Here is a 23,601-nt window from a genome sequence, read left to right on the forward strand (position 1 = left end):
ATGAAGAGAGTAGAGACGAGAAGAAGGCCCAGAAAGAGCAAAGAGAATGAAAAAGAAACGAGGGAGGCTGGTTACAGCAGCGTCCTGTGCAGCAGACTAACTCCTCCATAAGCCAGCCCGCCTTCGGTCTTTCATTCTTTTGGAGTAAAGCTTCGTTCCTCTGTGTCCGTTGCTCACTCTCCTGTGTTCAAATAAAGCTAGGTTATTGAGAAAAGCTGACCGCCGGGGGCGGGGGAAGGAGTGTGACGCCAGTACCATGCGCCTGCGCTCTGGCGGCGGCGGCGGCGGCGGAGGCAGAGGTGGTACCCGGCGGGAGTGGGTCCGAAGCGGGTTGCCGGACCCAAAGCCAAGGCGGTGGCGGGGGCGTCAGGCGAGCTCCCTCGCCGGGGCCTCGGCGGCCTGATGGAGTAAGAGGGATCTGCTGTGAGTATGAGTACCGAATGGCCGGGCTGCGCAGAGGTGTATCGGAGCCCAGGGACCCTCTAGTCTGCCACTTTAGGGAGGCTATGGGATGTAGGAAGCTGCGGGTGTCTGCTCCTGCTTGCTGCGGCGCGGAGGCGCCGGGTAGTCCCCTCTCGCAGAGCCCGCGAGATTTACGGGCAGGCGGTGCTTCTTGCTTTGGGGTACATATTCTCGCGGGGGCGTTCCGGCTCTGTTCTGAGCTCCAGCAGGAAACGTGGTTGCAGAGTCTTGACCTTTAGGAGAGGCCGCTGACCTCCTTTGCGCCCCTCCCACCCCGGGAGGCCGCAGGGAGCCCAGAGACCCAAGTGCTCTTTTAAGGCTTACAGGTCTCAGACCACGAACACTTTTCGACCTCTCGTGACTGACAGCCTCCTTTTTCCTCCTTCCGTTTTCCCTGTGGGATGCATCTTAATAATAGCTACTGATTATGGAATGCTTACTATGTGTAAATATTTAATCCAAATCTCAGTGCATAATTATGGAGAGGAAATGCTTTGCGCCTCACTGAAGGGAGCCCCCTTCAGTCTCCTCAATTTATTTTTGAGAGTCGGATTAAGCCATCTTGTTAGGAAGTTTAAGATTTCTATGGCTTTTAGCATTTTGGGACTCGCATCCTAGTTAAGAGAAGTTATCTTACCTAGCAAACGAATCTTTATCCACCGTAATTGTTCATATCGAATTTACTCAAACCAGAATAACTTTTGAGCACTTACTAAAAACCTCATAGTATTCTAAGCCTCATAGGAAGTCTTAAAATTTGTTTCAAGCCCTGTTCTTAAGTTTGGTGTGAATGAAACAATGGAAAATAATGTTTAGCTTCAACTAGGATTTATTTAGCACTTACTACGCATGTGCCAGATACACTCAGGTCTGTCACAAAAAAATTAATGAGGTATTGTAATGGAAGGTAGGTTTTTTGGAGCACATTTCAGAGGAGGTCGCTGAGAGTTTGATGGTACTTGGCTCAAGATAGCCTAACTAGGGTAAGTCGTGAAAATCAGATACAATGACAAAGCTCATCTTTTTCTTGTTACATCAAGTTAGATATTGTAAGTACTTCTGCTGAGAAGTAACTATGCTATAGTTATAGTTTCTAGAGTTAACAGATGAATCTGGAAAATGGTAGGAGCCTTAATTAAAGATAACTAGATGTTTTTTGGTTTTGTTTTTTTGGTCTTTTTAGGGCTGCATCCGAGGCATATGGAGGCTCCCAGCCTAGGGGTTGAATTGCCTACACCACAGCCATGCCAGATCCAAGCTCCATCTGCTACCTAAACACTGCTGTAATGCTGGATCCTTAACCCACTGATCGAGGCCAGGGATGGAACCTTCATCCTCATGGATACTAGTCAGATTTGTTTCCACTGAGCCACAATGGGAACTCCTACATCACTAGATGTTTTTTGTTTGTTTTTAAATGATTTTTATTTTATTGGTTATAGTTGGTTTACAGTGTTCTGTCAACTAGATTTGTTTTGTTTTTTTGTTTGTCTTTTGTCCTTTTAGGGCCTCATGCGTGGCATATAGAGATCCCAGGCTAGGGTCTAATCAGAGCTACAGCTGCGGGCCTATGCCACAGCCATAGAAACTCGAGATCCGAGCCTCTTCTGCAACCTACGCTAGAGCTCACAGCAACACCAGATCCTTAACCCACTGAGTGAGGCCAGGGATTGAACCTGCAAACTCATGGTTCCTAGTCGGATTCGTTTCCGCTGTACCACGAGGGAAACTCCTCAACTAGATGGTTTTTGAAGAGAACTTCAAAGTGGCTTGGAAGGAGTTAGGGGGTGTGCAGGCTGATCAGGTTAGTTCATCAGAACCAATTGCTTTGATTGAAAGGAAGATATTTAAAAAGGAAAAACTGTGAGTGGTGGTTATTGTGCTTATATATTAGAGTACGTGTAATCTAAGGGCTGCTGTACAAGAAAAGCAAAGAATAATGGTAGGTGCTTGCTGATTTGGTTCTGGGATCTGGAAAGGCTCAGTGAGAAGTATACATGTTGCATTTTTTTTTTTTTTTTTTGCTTTTTAGGGCTGCACTTGAGACATAGAGATTCTTAGGCTAGGGGTCAAATCAGAGCTGTAGCTGCCGCTTATGCCACAGCCACGGCAACGCAGGATCCGAGCCTCGTCTGCGACCTATAGCACAGCTCACGGCAACGCTGGATCCTTAACCCACTGAGCAAGGCCAGGGATTGAACCTGTGTCCTCATGGATGCTAGTCAGATTCGTTAACCGCAGAGCCATGACAGGAATTCCATATTGTGGGTTTTTTGTTTTGTTTTGTTTTTTTGCCTTTTCTAGGGCCACTTCCCGCGGCATATGGAGGTTCCCAGGCTAGGGGTCGAATCGGAGCTGTAGCCACCGGCCTATACCAGAGCCACAGCAACCCAGGATCCAAGCCGCGTCTGCAACCTACACCAGAGCTCATGGCAGTGCTGGATCCTTAACCCACTGAACAAGGCCAGGAATCCTGCAATCTCATGGTTCCTAGTCAGATTTGTTAACCACTGAGCCACGACAGGAACTCCAATTTTTGATTGGATTATTTTAATGGGAAGTTAAAGGGTTAATCTGTATATCGTATATCAAATGAATTACTTGGTAAACGGGTTACATATGAATACTCCAATTGTACATCCAGCATGTTAAATCTCTCATTGAAACTTTATAGTCAGGGATTTTTTTCATCATTGATTTTTTAATCTGAAAGACTATCAAGAAATGAGAGTTCCTGGAGTTGCCGTCATGGCGCAGCAGAAACAAATCTGACTAGGTAGGAACCATGAGGTTTTTTGGTTTTGATCCCTGTCCTGCTCAGTGGGTTAACGAATCCGGCATTGCCTTGAGCTGTGGTGTAGGTCGCAGACGTGTCTCAGATCCCTCATTGCTGTGGCTATTTTGTAGGCCTGCAGCTGTAGCTCTCATCTGACCCCTAGCCTGGGAATCTCCATGTGCCTTGGGAGTGACCGTAAAAAAAAGCAAAAAAAAAAAAAAGAGAAATGAAAGTTTCTAAGTGTTTGTCAGTAGAGGACTGGTTAAAGAAATTATGCACCTGTTAAAAAGAATGAGCCAGGAGTTCCCGTCGTGGCGCAGTGGTTAACGAATCCGACTAGGAACCATGAGGTTGCGGGTTCGGTCCCTGCCCTTGCTCAGTGGGTTAACGATCCGGCGTTGCCGTGAGCTGTGGTGTAGGTTGCAGACGCGGCTCGGATCCCACGTTGCTGTGGCTCTGGCGTAGGCCGGTGGCTACAGCTCCGATTCAACCCCTAGCCTGGGAACCTCCATATGCCGTGGGAACGGCCCAAGAAATAGCAACAACAACAACAACAACAACAGCAACAACAACAAAAGACAAAAAACAGACAAAAAAAAAAAAAAAAAAAGAATGAGCCAGCCCTCTATGTGCTAATATTGAGTGATCTCCAAGATATGTTAAGTGGAAAAAAAGGCAAAAGTGGATGTTCTGGTTGGCAACCATTTGTGGTTTTTAAAAAAGTATATGTATTTTCATGTATATGCATAGACTGTCTCTGAAAGAATGCATAAGAAACTGGTTAACAGTGATAAGGTGACGTTAGCTGGGAAACAGGAGTGCGAGTGGAATAATTTTGTCTACAAACTTTTTTTTTTTTTTTTTTTTTTTTTGCCATTTCTAGGGCCGCTCCAATGGCATATGGAGGTTCCCAGGCTAAGGGTCTAACTAGAGCTGTAGGCGCTGGCCTACACCAGAGCCACAGCAACTCAGGATCCAAGCCAAATCTTTGACCTACACCACACTTCATGGCAACGCCGAATCCTTAACCCACTGAGTAAGGCCAGGGATCCAACCCACAACCTCATGGTTCCTGGTTGCATTTGTTAACCACTGAGCCACGATGGGAACTCCTCTACAAGCTTTTTTATATTTTATTTTACTTTATTTATTTTATTTTATTTTATTTATTTATTTATTTTTGACCACCCTATGGCATATGGAGTTTCCTGGGCTAGGAATTAGACCTGAGCCACAGTTTCGACCTGTGCCGCAACTGTGGTCAGATCCTTAACCCATTGTGCCAGGCTGGGGATCAAACCTGTGTCCCAGCACTCTAGAGACACTGGCAATCCCACTGCCACAGTGGAAATGCCATATAAGGTTTTTTTTAATTAAGAAAACTTTTAAACATCCAGAAAGGTAGGGAAAATACTGCATTGAACCTTGTGTAAATTGATGACTCAGATTTCAAAAGCTGTTAGTATTTTGCTATATTTACAGTTTTATTCCTGATATTTCACCCCTAAGTGTATCTCTAATAAACATTTCCTGCATAACCCTGTATTATAATCACACTGAACAACAATACATTTTATATATCATGTAACATCCAATCCTTATTAAAATTTCCTCCAATTATCCTTTTTCTTGTCTGTTTTTACCTTTTTTTTTTTTTTTTTTTTTTTTGGCTAAGCCTGCAGCATGTGGAGGTTCCCATGTCAGGGATTGGCAAACCGCTGCCATGACAACATTGGATTTTTAACCCACTGCACCACAAGAGAACTCATTTTTGATCCATTTTCCTTTTTTTTTTTTTTTTTTCCGTCTTTTAGGGCCGCACCTGCAGCATATGGAGATTCCCATGCTTGGGGTCTAATTGGAGCTGCTGCTGCTGGCTTACACCAGAGCCACAGCAATGCCCGATCCTTAACCCACTGAGCGAGGCTAGGGATCGAACCTGCATTCTCATGGATGCTAGTCGGGGGTTAACCACTGAGCCATGGCTGGAACTCCTTGATCTGTTTTCTAATTGAAGTCTATGTATTGCGTTTGACTGTTATGTCTGTTGAAGTCTTTAAATCTAGAAGTTAACTTCTTTTTTCCTTTCACTTTTCTTTTTTCAGTCATAAGTTGAAGAGATTAGTACAGTTATCTGGATTTATCTGATTGATACCTAGTGTTATCATTTATCATGTTACTGTAAACTGGAAGGTAGAGGTAATACTTGATTAGTTCAGGGGGTTCCTGTCCTTACTCAGTGGTTAACGAATCTGACTAGGAACCATGAGGTTGCGGTTCCATCCCTGGCCTTGGGATCCAGCGTTGCCGTGAGCTATGGTGTAGGTCACAGACGTGGCTGGGATCCCGAGTTGCTGTGGTTCTGGCATAGGCCTGTGGCTACAGCTCCGATTCAACCCCTAGCCTGGGAACCTCCATATGCCGCGGGCGCGGCCCAAGAAATGGCAAAAAGACAAAAAAAAAAAAAAAAAAAACAACAAAAAAAAACTTGATTAGTTCAGGTAAACACTTTGGGAACTATATGTACTGGGCTAGTACTCTAGTTTTCCCCATAATGATGCTGAGATTGATTAGTGGGTTCATGTGATAATTCTTGAGTCCTCCCTTGTAAACTTGCATTTCACCCCTTGAAACCAGCTGTAGGCCCTTTTGTACCTTTAGAATTTTGAAACTAGTTTATGCAAAATATAGTTAGCTTTAAAAAGACAAAACTCACTGCAATAACTTGCGTCTTCTTCTTCTTCTTTTTTTTTTTTTTTTTTAACTAAAACCCTGATAACTTGATGGCATTGTTCTTATAGAAGAGAGGTTGAATTTTGGAGAGATTAAAATTTACCCAAGGAGATAGATGTATTAGATATTTTTGTCTAATTCCAAGGTCATGCTTTTCCCACCATTTTTTGTAAACCATAAACTAGTATATAAAGGTAAAATTGTTATTGTTCCTTCTTCATATCTTTCTAGACAGGTAATCAATATCCAATTGTATGAGACTTTTTTGGAGTATCAGTAAATAGGGATTGATCAATGTGGTGTGATAACCTGTAATGAGCCATTTTGAAAGTTCAAAATATGTGAATGTCAAACTTCTTGATGATTTCTGGAGCTCCAGATAAGTTCTCTACATAGAAACACTGTATAGTCTTTTTTTCTTGGCCTCATGTCTTCTAGGTTTAAAAAAATTATGGGTTTAAAAAAAAAAGTTTAAAAAATGTTAAGAACAGTAATACACTCTTACAGTATAGTTTTGAACTGCATGGGTCCACTTATATGCATATTTAAAAAAAATAGTAAATACTACAGTACTGCACTATCTGTGGTTGGTAGAATATGTATAAGGAGGGCTGACTACAAATTCTACATGGATTTTGACTGAAAGGAGGGTCAGAGCTCCTTAACGCCCATTTTGTTCAAATGTCAGCTGTATATGTGTGTTACTGCATAAATTTGGGGGAGCACAAAAGAGTTCATAGAGAAAAGTAAATCCCTGACTCCCACCCAGGTCTTCAATTATTTTTCCCAGAGGCAATGACTGTCTCCTTTCTTTGTCTTTTTGTCTTCTTAGGGCTACACCCATGGCATATGGAGGTTCCTAGGCTAGGGGTGCAATTGGAGCTGTAGCCACTGGCCTACACCACAGCCACAGCAACACTGGATCCAAGCCGAGTCTGCCACCTACATCACAGCTTAGGGTAATGCCAGATCCTTGACCCACTGATTGAGGCCAGGGATCCAACTCGAAACCTCATGGATGACAGTTGGGTTCATTAGCCGCTGAGCCATGACAGAAACTCCTTTTACTAGTTTCTTAAGTGTCCCATTAGAGATATTCTACATGTGTATATGTCATCAGGGTAAATTCTGACGTTCATCTAAGTGTCTTAGTAGTATAATGTAAAATAATAATACTGTTGAAGGTTGTACTCCAGTTATTAAATTATGTATCTATTCCAAACATACTCCCTGATCTAATTCATTCATTCAAAAAATATTGGCGTTCCCGTTGTGGCTCGGTTAACAAAACTGACTAGGAACCATGAGGTTGCAGGTTCGATCCCTGGCCTTGCTCAGTGGGTTAAGGATCCAGCGTTGCCGTGAGCTGTGGTGTAGGTTGCAGATGTGGCTCGGATCTGGCATTGCTGTGGCTCTGGTGTAGGCTGGTGGCTACAGCTCTGATTTGACCCCTAGCTTGGGAACCTCCATATGTCACAGGAGTGGCCCAAGAAATGGTAAAAAGATGAAAAAAAAAATATTGAATACCGGTTCTGTACCAGATGATATTCCAGGAGATGGGAATAGAATGATGAGCAAGACAGGCATTCCTGCCGGCTGACATGGAGTTTACACTCTATTGGTAGAGGTGGTAATTTTACTAATAATTGTACTAATAGCTAAACATAACAAAGGCTTAGTACTTACTTTGTACAAAACACTGTGTGGACTTTCTTATTAATTCCTCATAACATCCCTCTGACATTGATACTGATATTTTTATTTTATAAATGTGGAAACTGAAGCACAGAAAGATTAAATTACTTGCCGAAGATTGCACACTTGCTAAGTGATAGAGCTGGGTTTCAAACCCAAGTAATTTGGCTATAGAGATCTTGCTTTCTTCCTTTACTCTATTGCATTGATTTTCAGTGATGTGTTAAGGATCATTCCTCAGGTTTGGAAATTTGAAGGAGCTTCAAAATGATTGGGAGGGTGACACTGAGTTGAGTGGATGCAGATCGGGATATCCTGCAGTGTAAGGAACATCCCTGTACAGTAAAAAAAAAATTTTTCAGGAGTTCCTGTTGTGGTGCAGTGGAAACAAATCCAACTAGGAACATGAGGTTGCAGGTTTGATCCCTGGCCTTGCTCAGGGGGTTAAGGATCTGGCGTTTCTGTGAGCTGTGGTGTAAGTTGCAGGTGCCTTGGATCTGGCATTGCTGTGGCTCTGGTGTAGGCTGGTGGCTACAGCTCTGATCCAGCCCCTAGCCTGGGAACATCCATATGCCGTGGGTGTGGACCTAAAAAAAAAAAAAAAAATTCCATATCTTGAATCACCTTCAAATGTTCCAGAGGATTTTTGACATAGTTGGAAAATCCATTTATGACTATCTGAGCCTAGAACCAAATTTGCTTTAGGTATAAATGCAGAGTATATAAATATATTTTTTGCTTTTTTTTTTTTGTCTTTTCTAGGGCTGCTCCCACAGCATATGGAGGTTCCCAGGCTAGGGGTCTAATCGGAGCTGTAGCCGCTGGCTTATGCCAGAGCCACAGCAACGAGGGATCTGAGCCGTGTCTGCGACCTACACCATAGCTCACGGCAACGCCAGATCCTTAACCCGCTGAGCAAGGCCAGGGATCAAACCCACATCCTCATGGTTCCTAGTCAGATTCATTAACCACTCTACCATGATGGGAACTCCTATTTTTTGCTTTTTTTAAGGGCTGCACCCATGGCATATGGACGTTCCCAGGCTAGGGGTCCAATCAGAGCTGTAGCTGCCAGCCATAGCCCTAGCCATGTAGGATCTGAACCCTGTTTGTGACCTACACCACAGCTCATGGCATTGCTGGCTCCTTAACCCATTGCAGGAGGCCAGGGATTGAACCTGCTTCTTCATGGGTACTACTCAGATTTGTTTCTGCTGTGCCACAATGGGAACTCCTCTGTTTTTTTTTTTTTTTTTTTTTTAATAGAACATAGTTATCATGTAAATCAAAACATTGAGGTTTCGTTATTTCAGAAAGTTTATCAAGAGTTGGTCACCATTTTTGAAAATCGTATTACAGACAGCAATATTATTCATGGTATTTTTATCAACAATATAACATAGATATATTTATACATATCTGTTATAACATATATATATGTGTTTATGATATATACATATCTGTCTGTATTTGTAACTGTTACATTCGTAGTCTTTTTTTTTTTTTTTTTATTGCTTTTTAGGACCATATCCGCAGCATGTGGAGTTTCCCAGTCTAGGGGTCTAATCAGAGCTGTAGCCACGGCCTACACCACAACCACAGCAATGCCAAATCTGAGGCGAACCTGTGACCTACACCACAGCTCACAGCAACGCCGGATCCCTAACCCACTGAGCAAGGCCAGGGATCAAACCCACAACTTCATGGTTCCTAGTTGGATTCGTTTCTGCTGCACCACAATGGGAACTCCCGCCATTCATAGTCTTATATCTTATTTTTATCATACCAAAACATTTATATGTTGAAATATATATTGTTTTATGATAAATTTTCTTTTTTATTAGAGTTAGCACAATATTTAAACATTTTTAAGTGTAAGTTACAGTAGCTCTGAATTTTATATAAGGAAGTTATGCTAAAGGAGGTATTATAAAATATTTACAATAAAAAAGATATAAAAATATCTTTTTTTTTTTTGCCTTTTTAGGGCTGCACTGGCGGCATATGGAAATTTCCAGGCTAGGGGTCCAATTGGAGCTGCAGCTACTGGCCTATGCCACAGCTCATAGCAACGCTGGACCCTTAACCCACTGAGCAAGGGCAGGACTAGAACCTGCATCCTCATGGATACCATTTGGGTTCTTAACCCGCTGAGCCACACAGGAACTCCTAAAAATATCTTTAAAGAAAAATAGTTGTGTGGTGACAATTGGGGAAGCTGACAGAGAAGCAGACTGGGGATTTTTTTCTTTTCTTTTCATTTGTTGTCTCTTTGCCTTTTCTAGGGTCGCTCCTGCGGCATATGGAGGTTCCCAGGCTAGGGGTCTAATTGGAGCTGTAGCCACTGGCCTACACCAGAGCCACAGCAATGTAGGATCCGAGCTGTGTCTGCGACCTACACCACAGCTCACGGCAACGCTGGATCCTTAACCCACTGAGCAAGGCTAGGGATCGAACCCGCAACCTCATGGTTCCTAGTTGGATTGGTTAACCACTGCACCACGATGGGAACTCCGGATTTTTTTCTTTTTGGCCATTTGAGTCGGGTTGCAGAAGTTCCCAGTCCAGGCATTGAACCGGAACCACAATAGTGATAACACCCTATCCTTAACCATTAGGCCAGGTCAGGAGCAAACTCCAAGACTGGGGCTTCTTCTAATAATCCCTCATATTTATGTATGAATGAAAATTCCCATAAGGTTTTAGGAAAAAGATTTGATCTGATATTGTTGAGCACTGCTGCTCTACTATCTGCCTCAGGAGTAGTCATAGTTGTGACAAGTGGTATAAAGAAGGTCCTGGATTTTAGGAGAGTGGCTAGTCTGAAAGGTCAGGGGATACTTCCTCAGGCATCTGACATTTGGCCTGAGATTTGAAGGATGAGTAGTCAGCTAGATAGAAAGGAGTAAGAGCATTCTACAGAGAAGGACCAGGATAAGAAAAAGCCTGGTGGCAGGAGCATGGTAGTTGGGAAAAACTGAAAATGCCATTTTGTTTGGTGCATAGAGATCAAGGGGGAAAGAAGCTCAAACTTCTATAGTACACATTAGGAAGGATCATATCAAGTGGGCCTTGTAAGACTTTTTCAAGCTTGTGGAATACTGTACTTTTGAACAGGAGCTAATTCTTTTTTTTTTTTTGTCTTTTTGTCTTTTTAGGGCTGTACCCACAGCATATGAAGGTTCCCAAGCTAGGGGTCCAATTGGAGCTACAGCTGCTGGCCTACATCACAGCCACAGCAATGTGGGATCCAAGCCGCATCTGCAACCAACACCACATCGCATGGCAACGCCAGATCCTTAACCCCCTGAGCGAGGCCAGGGATTGAACCCGCAACCTCATGGTTCCTAATCGGATTTGTTTCTGATGTGCCATGACGGGAATTCCAAACAGGAGCTAATTCTTTGTAAGTGTATTTTTTTACTGCATTGCTAAGATTTTGAATATATCACTGCCACAATCACAGTATGCATGAGAGTATTTATTTATTTATTTTGGTCTATTTAGGGTTGTACCTGTGGCATATGGAAGTTCCCAGGCTAGGGGTCGAATCAGAGCTACTGCTGCCGGCCTATGCCACAGCCACAGCCACAGCAACTTGGGATCCGAGCAGCTTCTGTAACTTACACTACAGCTTATGACGATGCTGGATCCTTAACCCACTGAGGAAGGACAGGGATTGAACCTGTGTCCTCATGGATGGTAGTCAGATTTGTTTCTGCTGAGCTACGGTGGGAACTCCTGTGAGCTTTTAATAAACATTAGACTTTTGACATTTTTGACATTTATAGGGATATGAGATTTTTGCAGATTCCATAATTTGCAAAACCACTACTTCAGTGGTACATAAATTCCTCCTTAAAATCTAATAAAAAATATGTTGACCTTTTCAGAGACTTAATGGTTTTTTTAGTAAAGGACAGAGGCATTTAGAAAACTGTTAACATCAGTTAAAACTATTAAGGTAAATGTTTTACTGTATACACCAACACTGTGATGTAGTCACCCTTGAATTTAAAAGATTCTATAAAAAGAAGAAATACTGAAAACTGTTGCTATTGTAGTCATACTTGTATATAGTGGGTGAAGATTATTGAACGTGCTGTTAGCAATAAGATGCATGGAGAACAACAAAGCTTTTTGAGCAGTTGGCGTGGCTTAGTCATTAGCTTGCATTGATTATAATTCACGTCACAGAATTTTAAATTACTGTGTGGGTCTTTGCAGCTGTTTGGAAATATATATAAATGATATTGACTACAAGAATGCACACCTTTTTTGGAGTTCCTGTCATGGCTCAGTGGTTAACGAATTCGACTGGGAACCATGAGGTTGCAGGTTTGATCCCTGGCCTTGCTCATTGGGTTAAGGATCCAGTGTTGCCGTGAGCTGTGGTGTAGGTTGCAGACTTGGCTCAGATCCCGCTGTGGCTCTGGCGTAGGCCGGTGGCTATGGCTCCGATTCAACCCCTAGCCTGGGAACCTCCATATGTCACAGGAGCGGCCCAAGAAATGGCAAAAAGACAAAAAAAAAAAAAAAAAAAAAAAAGAATGCACACCTTTTAAACTGTTAAATAAATACAGCAGGCTACCCAGTTAAACCTTTTTTTCTTTTTTCTTTTTTTTTATCTCCTGTCATGTGCAGTGGCTTGATGTAGGATCTCAGCTCCCAGAGCAGAGATTGAACCTGGGCTGCAGCAGTGAAAAAAATGCCGTGTCCTAACTACCAGACCACCAGGGAACTCCCAAGTTAAACTTTTTTTTTGTTTTTTGGCCTCGCCTGCAGCATGGGAAAGTTCCTGGGCCAGGGATCAAATCTCAACTGCAGCTGCAACCTATGCCCAAAAACTTTGGCAATGCCAGATCCTTAACCCACTGCTCTGGGCCAGGGATCAAGCTTGTGCTTCAGCAGTGACCTGAGCCTTAAGAGACCACACTGAATCTTTAACCCACAGTGCCACAGTGAGAACTTTTCCAAGTTAAACTTTTAAATCAGTGTTTATAGGAGTTGCCGCTGTGGTGCAGTGGGATTGGCAGCATCTTGGGAGTGCTGGGATTCAGATTTGATGCCTGACTCGGCACAGTGGGTTAAGGATCTGGTATTGCCACAGCTACAGCTTGGGTCACAACTATGGATCAGATGTGATCCTTGGCCTGGGAATTCCATATACAACCACCTCAAAAAACAAACAAAAAAACCCCAACAGTGTTTGTACAAGCTATCTTTGGGCTTATGACTTTGTTATATGATGTTAAGTTTTGCTAGTATTTTTTTTTTTTTTTTTTTTGTCTTTTCGTTGTTGTTGTTGTTGTTGCTATTTCTTGGGCCGCGCCCGCGGCATATGGAGGTTCCCAGGCTAGGGGTCCAATCGGAGCTGTAGCCACCGGCCTACGCCAGAGCCACAGCAACGCGGGATCCGAGCCGCGTCTGCAACCTACACCACAGCTCACGGCAACGCCGGATCGTTAACCCACTGAGCAAGGGCAGGGACCAAACCCGCAACCTCATGGTTCCTAGTCGGATTCGTTAACCGCTGCGCCACGACGGGAACTCCTTTGCTAGTATTTTTATTACCTTGTTAGGGTTGGTATTGTCCTAGTTCTTTCTCAGTTATTTTTCCCTCTAGGATATAATGCTTGCTAATGTCCAGAATTGAGTGAGGAATTAGAACCTGACGGTAGTTCTAATTCCGAGGTAAGGAATCAGATCATGTTCTGCCCTGTCTGTTTCCTTGCCTGGTGATGGGCAGTATGAACAGCTTCATTTGCCAGATGTTTGAGTTTTAATTCCTTTTCCTGAATCACAGCCTTAATTTGCTGTCTTTATTTTAGCTCTGTGCTTGCTAATAGAGAGTGGTTGGTATATATCTATATCTATATTAGTAAGTGTTGTGTTAGGGCAGATAATATTAAAAGTAGGAATGCCAGGGAGTAAAATACTTGTGAACTTATGCTCTATCAAAGATACTGGATGTAGGGAGTTCTCGTTGTGGCCCAGTGGAAACAACCTGACTAGTATCATGAGGATGTGGGTTCGATCTCTGGCCTCGCTCAATAGGTTAAGGATCTGATGTTGTCATGAGCTGTGGTGTAGGTTGCCAATGAGGCTCGGATCCTGAGTTGCTGTGGCTGTGGTGTAGGCCAGCAGCTACAGCTCCAATTCGTTCCCTAGCCTGGGACTTCCATATGCCTCAGATGTGGGCTTAAAAAAAAAAAAAAGAAAATCCTGGATGCAGGAAACCACCAATCACTTGCCTTGGGAACAAGAGTCAGCCAGAACTTAGACCTAGAAAATAGGGCAGCTACCCAGAATAAGCCTTTGAAAATTGTGGTTATAGGTTGATGTGTCCCAAAATACTTACTAACCTCCATTGTCAGATTACTAAAACTCATTCCTTAGCTAGGAGCCTTGAAATTTCTAGGAAAGTGAAGAATTTTCAGAAGTGTCAGTCACGTCTTTGATCCCTAACCTTTTGGGCTCCCTAGGGGTAGTGGCAAAAACATGTTCTATCACTGAATATTGTCTCTCTGTTGCACTGTCTTGCTCACCAGAAATCCATTAATTTTCTGTCAGTTAAGGTGGAGACACAGGAAGTTACCTGTGGAATTTAGAAAAGGGGTTCTAATCTGAGTACCACTCCCCCCAACCCTAACAAACCAAGAAGCTTTTTTTAATCAGTGTTTCACAGTGTTTATTATTGTCATATAGAATCTGAGTTGGCTTGAAGTATGTCAGAGTTCAAATATCTTTAAGTATTGCTGTGTTTATTGTAACCAGTATTATGAGGTATATAAAAGGACCTCATGATAAAGTCAGGAAGATCAGGCTACCTTCAAACAGCCTGTTCTTATATAGCAAGCTGTTTTATTTATTTATTTATTTTTATTTTTTTCTTTTTGTCTCTTTAGGGCCACACCACCTGTGGCATATGGAGGTTCCCAGGCTAGGGGTCCAACTGAAGCTATAGCCAGCGGCCTACGCCAGAGCCACAGCAACACCAGATCCAAGCTACATTTGTGACCTACACTGTAGCTCACGGCAACACTGGGTCGTTAACCCACTGAGCGAAGCCAGGGATTGAACCCACAACCTCATGGAATTCCTAGTGGATTCTTTTCCATTGTGCCACGATGGGAACTCCGCAGGCTATTTTTAACAGTAAGATAGGATAATGTGACAATGTTTCAAATAAAATTTTTTTATGCTAAACAGGTGTCTTCCAGCCTTGGGTTACCTAAATATTTAGAGAAATAGTCTAACACTGATGTTTGAGATAGACCATAGTGTTATAAGACAGTGGTAACTTGAAAGGCAGTCTTGCTGATCAGTTTGTCACTTTGAGTGGCTACCCTTATATTAGGTTGGGGAGAGCATGATGATGTACAAAATGGAGTGTCTGGAGATTCTATACTCTGCCTACACATCGCTGTTTCTTTTTATTAATAAGCTATACAGGTGATTCTGATGTACTACTTGGGTTTAGAACTTGCTAATATATTGGGGACAGAAGTCAAGACAGGAGACTTTAGTGAGTAGAGCAGTCGGGTGAAGGGAGAAGAATTGGTACAAATCATGGAGGTTTATCACACTGAAGAGTAAATAAAAATTTAAAAATTAGGGACTTCCCGCTGTGGTACAGTAGAAATGAATCTGACTAATATCCATAAGGATTCAGGTTCCATCCCTGGCCTTGCTCAGTGGGTCTGGGATCCATTGTTGCCAAAAGCTGTGGTATAGGTTGCAGATGTGGCTCAGATCTGATGTTGCTGTGACTGTGCCGTATGGATTTGATCCTTAGCCTGGGAACCTCCCTATGCCTCGAGAGTGGCCCTAAAAAGCAAAAAAAACCCAAAAATAGGAAAAAAAAAAAAAAGCAAAAAAAAAAAAATCGAAATCTGTCAGTGTTTGGTGACTAATATGAAAATCTGAAAGAAAAGAATCAGTAGTATACATCTGCCTATAGGAATGATAATTGCACTAACAGGAATAGTAATTAAGATGTTGAGAAAAGGTATTTACTATAGGATTTTTTAGACTTATCAATAAATATCACAGATACTTCTCATAGTTATTTGGAGAGATATTTGATAATTGGTATCATATTTAAATGATGTGGCAATGGAATACTACTCAGACATTAAAAAGAACAAAATAATGCAATTTGCAGCAACATTGATGGAACTAGAGACTCATACTAAGTAAGGCAGAAAGAGAAAGACAAATACCATATGATATCACTTATATCTGGAATCTATGGCACAAATGAACCTTTCTACAGAAAAGAAACTCATGGTCTTGGAGAACAGACTTGCGGTTGTCGACGCGGGGCGGGGGGCGGAGAGAGTGGGACTGACAGGGAGTTTGGGGTTAGCAGATCCAAACTATTGCATTTTGAGTGGATAAGCAATGAGATCCTGCTGTAAAGCACAGGGATCTATATCTAGTCACTTGCGATGGAACATGATGGAGGATAATGTGAGAAAAAGAATGTATGTGTATGTATGTATGACTGGGTCACTTTGCTGTACAGCAGAAATTGACAGAACAATGTAAATCAACTATAATAGAACTAAAAACCTAAAAAAAAGTTAAGTGATATGGGAAAAAAATGTAAGATGGTTAATAAAGTGAGGTCAGCAGTATCGTATGTTATGTTATGTTTACTTGACTTGTATAATGTAACCTCTCAAGCATTTTGAGGTTACAGAGCTAGATAGTTTCATTTTCTTGACTTTTCGTCCTTGTTAAGACTTATAAAGAGAGCAGTGCTTCCCAAATAGAAGGCTGAGAGCTAATTTCAGTATTTCAGAAAGCTTAATGGAAATCATTCGCCTAGAAATTAAAGTTTTAGCTGGAATCATACCAGCTCATTATTTGTAAATACAAGGTCTTTTTGATTACTTTGTTAGCAGTTATGGTTTTGATTCGCCCTTTTTTTTTTTTTTTTTTTTTTTTTTTTGGTCTTTTTGCCTTTTCTAGGGCCACTCCCTCGGCACATGGAGGTTCCCAGGCTAGGGGTCTAATCGGAGCTGTAGCCGCTGGCCTACACCAGAGCCACAGCAACTCAGGATCCGAGCTGCATCTGCAACCTACACCACAGCTCACAGCAACGCCAGATCTTTAACCCACTGAGCAAGGCCGGGGATCGAACCTGCAACCTCATGGTTCCTAGTCAGATTCGTTAACCACTGAGCCACAACGGGAACTCCAGGATAGTATTATTTAGTGGTAATACTGGCAGCATGAATAATACTATACCTATCTATAAAGGTGCATTTCCTTGTTTTATTAGTTGACATTCAGCTTTCTCAAATGTCCAAAATTTTACCTTACCATCTTGTTTTGGTGTTTCGTTCTTCGTTATTGAATAGTTATTTCAGACATTCATTAGTGGTACGGACTGGGTTGCAATAGCAAGGAAACTGCTCAGTGACAAGAGAAATAGAGAATCTTAGGCCTCTTTCTCATTGGTCCTTCTGCTATGTTGTCTAGGGGTTATAGATTAAAACAGTGTAGCTTATAATTTCATTACCTCACAATGTTAAGTCCCCTAAGGAATAAACCCAGGCCAGAAAGCAGTTAAATCTGTTAGAGTTTGGTGTTATATGTATGGAGGGAAAATAATTCTACTTGGGGAGTACAATTAAATTCTCATGTAGGGCATCCTTGCAGTATATAGGAGGAAAGTATGTTAGTGCTTATAGAATAGAGAACCTCTGGTCTTAATCCAGACCCCAGTATTCAATTGTGGGAAATAGAATAACAAATATATGTTACATCAGGTAGTAAAGGATGCTTGTTTCAGATATCTCTTGTTGTTTAACAAGCTATTCTAAAATTTACTGGCTTAAAATAGCTGTTGAGTCTTAAAATTCTATGGCTTGAAAGGGCCTCTTTGCATGGTTCTTCAGCTTGTCTCGCTTAGAATCCCTCATTGGCAGCTGAACCTGGAACACCCAATGTGACCTACTCACTCAACATGGCTGTCATATGGTGCTAGTTGTTGTTTGGGTGCTTAGCTAGGACCTCAGTTTTTTTCCTCTTGGCCTTTCCATGTGGCTGGGTTCTAAGAGGGAGTGTTCTAAGTGTGCAAAGGTAAAAGGTGCAGACTTTTCTTTTTTTAATTTTGCTTATTTACTGCCTTTTTTTTTTTTTTTTTTGGCCACACCCACAGCATGCAGAGGTTCCTGAGCCAGGGAATCAAACGCATGCCACAATGGTGGCAGTGCTGCATCCTTAACTCATTGAGCCACCAGGGAACTCTAAAAGCTGCAGATTTTTTAAGGCTCAGCCTCAGAAATTCCATTGCCATTTCTGATTGCATTGTTTTGGTCAAAACAGTTCACGAAGAGAGAAAACAGGCTCTACCTTTTGATGGGTGAGGTGACAGTGTCATATTGGAGTAGAGCATGTGGGTTGGGAGATCATGTTGTGGCTGTCTATGGAAACTCTATATCAAAGTGCTTATTAGAAAGTAAAAACTCAAGCAGCCTAATAGGGGAGTAGAAGAAATGGGGGGAGGAAATATAGTTATTCTATAGGAGGTTAGGGAAGGCCTCCCCAGTGAGGCAACACGAGAGAGTGAGGAGTTCCCATTGTGGCATAGTAGATTAAGAATGCGGTGCAGGTCGCAGCTTCGACTTTGATTCAGTCACTGGCTTGGGAACTTGTTTGCCATAGGTGTGACCATAAAGAAACCAAAACTAAAACAAAACATTAGATAGTGAGTCATGAGAACCACAAGCACATCTTAAGGAAAACTATTCCAGGCAGAGAGATAGGAAAGAGGCCCTAAGGTGAGAGAATCCCTGGTAGGGTCAAGGAATAGCAAGGAGGGCAATGTGGTGAATGGGGCAGTACAGGGAGAGTAATAGGGTATGGGGTCAGAGGGAGAGAAACAGATCATGGAGAAGGGCTTTGGTTTTTTTTTTTTTTTTGGTCTTTTTAGGGCCGTACCCTAGGCATATGGAGGTTCCCAGGCTAGGGGTCGAATCGAAGCTACAGCTGCTGGCCTACACCACAGCCACCATAACTCAGGATCTGAGCCATGTTTGCTACCTACACCACAGTTCACGGAAACGCCAGACCCTTAACCCACTGAGCAAGGCCAGGGATCAAACCTGCATCCTCATGGATGCTAGTCAGATTCATTTCTGCTGAGCCACGAAGGGAACTCTGGCTTTGGATTTTCTGTAGGTGAGATGGGAATCTATTGGAATATTCTGAGCAGAGGAGTGAAATGATTGGACTTAAATTTTAAGAGAATCCTATTCTGAGAATCTTTGGCTGCTAATTTGAGAACAGACCATGAGAGGATAGACAAGAGTGGAAGTAGAGTCAAGTCAGTAGGTTGTTGCCATATAAGATGATAGAGGTGCTAAGCAGTGACGGGTGGTTTTAGATATACTCAAGGTGGGACTGGTGGGATTTGCTGATGGTGGTCAGTATGGGGTGAGAGGGGATCAAGGATGACTCCCAAAGATTTTGTCCTAGGTACTTGGAAAATTGGAATTTTTATTTACCAAGATGGGAGGACTGGGGGAGGAGGAAGGTAGGGGTGAGGGAGATGCAGGGCTTGTATTTGGGGCTATGTTAAGAGGAATCTAAGAAGACATCTGGGAAGAAAAGGTTACTAAATGTTACTTCCTCATTGCAGGTGTGAAGTTGAGTGCTTCAGATCTGGTCACTATGGTACGAGAACGAAAATGCATATTGTGCAACACTGTGTACAGCTCAAAAAAGGTAATAATAGAAGAGGGAGAATCTGAGGCTTTTATGACATTTTGTCATAGACAAAATTTGTGGATGGGTGAAAGGTTTTAACATCCTGTTTATGTTTCTTTCGTAAACCTTAGTCTCATTTCATTGATTTCTTTCTCATTACTTTCTCATGAAGCCAGTAACTGTATCATTAAACCTCTACCCAGAATTTGAGGCTACTCTAAAGTAAGATAATGAGAAATTTAGTTAGTAACCAGTTATAGAGGAAATAAATTAAAATTCAGGTTGAGATGATAACAACTTTCTGATTAGCTAAGGCAACTGATAGGTATCGGCATTCTCTTTCTGTATGTGCTTATGAAAAGTGCAGCAGTGGCAATGATATTAGCTATATCCTTAGACATCCACAAGGTGGGGATGTTGCTCAAAGAAAAAACATGTTTTTTGCACCAAAAGAATTTTCCTATGCTTTATGGAAATTGGCTGCAATTTGTCTTAACAGTTTTGCTTTTTTTTTTTTTTTTTTTTTTTAAATATCCTTCTTTTCAAAGTAGTGCTTCTAGGTTAAATATTGAGCAATATTTTCCCTGTGCTTTTAAGATGTTCTTGTCATTGGAAATTCAGAGAATTGGGAAGACTATCATGAGCAAGCTTAGCTAGGGAATTCTGAGGGAATCTTGAAAGATGTTTGGGAGTAAAATGGTTTAAAGGCAATGGAGAAGAGATATTTTATTTTTTTGCTTTTTAGGGCCACCTCAGCAGCATATGGAAGTTCCTAGGCTAGGGGTCCAGTGTGTCCTACGCCATAGCAACACGGGATCCAAGCTGCATCTGTGACCTACACTGCAGCTCATGGCATTGCTGGATCTTTAACCCACTGAGTGAGGCCAGGGATCGAACCCTCGTCCTCGTAGATTCTAGTCGGGTTCGTTACCACTGAGCCACAATGGGAACTCTGAGCAGAGACGTTTTAGGTGGGAGAAAAATATGTACAAAGATAACAGAAGTAGAATGGAGTATAACAGTTCTAAGGGTTGGTAAGAAGGCTTATCTGAGGAGTTCCCGTGATGGCTCAGCAGTAGTGAATCTGATTAGTATCCATGAGGATGTGGGTTTGATCCCTGGCCTTGCTCAGTGGGTTAAGGATCCAGCATTGCTGTGAGCTGTAATATGGGTCACGAACACCACTGGATTCCTGTGTTGTTGTGGTTGTGGCTGTGGCTGGCAGCTGCAGCTCTGATGGGATTCCTAGCCTAGGAACTTCCATATGCCACATGAATGGCCCTAAAAAGCAAAAAAAAAAAAAAAAAAAAAAAAAAAAGACAGCTTATCTGATTAAAACAGTTTGATCTTGAGAATAGTAGGACTGCAACTTAATTGTAATTTAAATGAAGACAGCTGATAAAGAGTGTTGCCTGCCAGACTGAGGGATTTGATTATGATCCATCTATTAGGCTAGGGTAAAGAATATTTTTCCTATTAGTGATGGAAAAATCAGTTAAGATTTTTAAATTATGTTTAGAATATACCTGCTGCCTTTTACAAAAGTAAAAGAACTACTCTTTGAGTTTTAAAAATTTAGGCAGGGTTTATGCAGATTTTCAATAAAATTCCTTGCGTTCCCATCATGGCTCATTGGAAATGAATCTGACTAGCATCCATGAGGATGCAGGTTCGATCCCTGGCCTCACTCGGTGGGTTGGGGATCCGGCAATGCCGTGAGCTGTGGTGTAGTTCGCAGTCTTGGCTGTGGTATAGGCCAGTGGCTGTAGCTCCGGTTGGATCCCTATCCTGGGAACCTCCATATGCCACAGGTGTGGCCCTAAAAAGACAAAAAATAGAAAATAAGTAAATAAAATAAATAAAAATTCCTTATGGCTACTCTCAGATAAGAAATAGGAAATTGAGGTGTGAGGTAGATAGGCAGATACTCAGAGACATATTGTCAGAATTGTATAGAGTATCCAGCCTATCTTGTTAGTCTCATAGTTATGCCATTTTAAGTCTTTTTTTTTTTTTGCATTTCTTCTACTCTGTCTTTTGTCTTTTTTTTTTTTTTTTTTTCAGACCACACTCGCTGAATGTGGAGGTTCCCAGGCTATGGGTCAAATCCGAGCTGTAGCTGTCAGCCTACACCGCAGCCACAGAAACTTAGGATCTGAGCCATGTCTGCAACCTACACAACTCACTGCGATGCCAGATCCTTAATGCACTGAGCAAGGTCAGCGATTGAACCTGAGTCTTCATAGATATTAGTTGGGTTCATTACCGCTGAGCCATGATGGGAGCTCTGGAATTTCTTCTATTCTGTGTTAAAACATGTTTCGTCTTTTCATACTTAGAATAAAGTTAAATGAAGGGTTGAGATTATCTACTTCTGCTTTAGGGAAAGCCAACTATAGGTTTTTAAGCAAAGGAATGGCGTGATTTAGGTATTAAGATATGGTCTAAGAAATTAACAGAATGGGTTAATTAAAAGGGATAAACTCTGATACTTATTTTTAGATAAGACTGTGAAAAACTTATGTTAAAGCAGTGCTTTCCTCTAATTTTCCTTACTACTATAACCCTAGTTTTTTCAAATATACTATGGAGGAAAAAAGGGTCAAGGATAGCTGTATATTATATCCCCGAGTATCCTGATGCTTATTAAATTTTGAAAGTCTGAGAAGACCTGGAGTCTAAAAATATTTTAAAAACTTTTTTTTTGTTTTTTTGTCTTTTTAAGGCGGTACCCGCAGCACATGGAGGTTCCCAGGCTAGGGGTCAAATCAGAGCTGTAGCTACCAGCCTACCCCACAGCCACAGCAACTCAGGATCTGAGCCACGTCTGTAACCTATACCACAGCTCATGGGCACATGGCAATGCCAGATCCTTAACTCACTGAGCAGGACTGGGTATTGAACCTGCATCCTCATGTATACTAGTCAGATTCATTAACCACTGAGCCACTACGGGAACTCCTAAAAACTTTTTTTGTGTTACTTAGTGTTTGCCAACTTTGTTCAATCCCAAATCTTTTTTTCCCCCTTCTTCCCCCTCCTTTTAAAAACATAATGCTCATAGGAGTTCCCTTCGTGGCACAGCGGAAACAAATCCAACTAGGAACCTTGAGGTTTCGGCTTCGATCCCTGGCCTCACTCAGTGGGTTAAGGATGCAGCGTTGCTGTGAGCTGTGGTGTAGGTCGCAGACGCAGCTTGGATCCCGCGTTGCTGTGGCTCTGGCATAGGCCAGCAGCAATAGCTCTGATTAGACCCCCAGCCTGGGAACCTCCATATCCTGTGGAGTGTGGCTCTAAAAAGACAAGAGACAAAAAAAAAAAAAAAGAAAAAACCAAAAAAACAAACAAAAAAACCCCATAATACTAGTATAAGGTACTTTGTAACTGAGTAGGTATGCTCTTGGGGCTGTGCCTGTGAATCTTTCTCATAATACTAGTATAAGGTACTTTGTAACTGAGTAGGTATGCTCTTGGGGCTGTGCCTGTGAATCTTTCTCAGTTACTTTAAAAACTCAGTTATCTCATTATTTGCATTCATTTCTTGAAACGGAATGGGTGAGGATTTCACATGTAAATTTAGAAAAAGCTTAGTAAAGTGTTTTAGACAATCAGATGTCTCATTAAAACTAGTTTTGGATATGGAAAGGAATCTGACTAGTATCCATGAAGGTGCAGGTTTGATCTCTCGCCTCACTCAGTGGGTTGAGGCTCCAGCGTTGCTGTGAGCTGTGGTGTAGGTTGCAGACGTGGCTGGGATCCCGAGTTGCTGTGGCTGTGGCGTAGGCCAGCAGCTACAGCTCTGATTTGACCCCTAGCCTGGGCAGCCTCCATGAGCCATGGGTGCAGCCCTAAAAAAACAAAAACGAAAACACACTAGTTTTGGAGAGTTCCCATTATGACTCAGTGGCAACAAACCCAACAAGGATCCATGAGGATGCAAGTTCAATTCCTAGCCTCGCTCAATGGGTTAAGGATCTGGCATTGCCCTGAGCTGTGTTGAAGGTCACAGATGTGACTCAGATCTGGTTTTGCTGTGGTTGTGGTAGACCAGCAGCTGCAGCTCCAATTTCAACCCCTAGCCTGGGAACTTCCATGTGTTGCAGCACAGCTCTAGAAAAACAAAAACAACAAAAAAAATTAAAACTAGTTTTGGGAGTTCCCATTGTAGCTCAGTGGGTTAAGAACCAGATATTGTCTCTGTGTGGATGTAG

The 23,601-nt window shown here is 42.1% G+C and overlaps 1 protein-coding gene across 4 annotated transcripts in view; it reads left to right on the forward strand.

Annotated features, from left to right (window-relative positions):
* Nucleotides 260-23,601, forward strand: part of ZNF106 (zinc finger protein 106) — a 63,370-nt gene continuing 40,028 nt past the window's right edge. The window contains exons 1-2 of one of the 4 annotated variants that reach the window (XM_021097187.1): nt 260-423; nt 19,323-19,408. Coding sequence is in view for 3 of the 4 variants with exons in the window: in XM_005659708.3 (XP_005659765.1) it covers nt 19,355-19,408 (54 nt within the window). In the remaining variant the exon portion in view is untranslated. The remainder of the gene's footprint in view (nt 424-19,322; nt 19,409-23,601) is intronic. The other 3 variants (XM_005659708.3, XM_021097198.1, XM_013993122.2) reach the window with 3 other exon arrangements.

The sequence above is a fragment of the Sus scrofa genome, chromosome 1 (genome assembly GCF_000003025.6).
Source record: "Sus scrofa isolate TJ Tabasco breed Duroc chromosome 1, Sscrofa11.1, whole genome shotgun sequence".
Lineage (NCBI taxonomy): Eukaryota > Metazoa > Chordata > Mammalia > Artiodactyla > Suidae > Sus > Sus scrofa.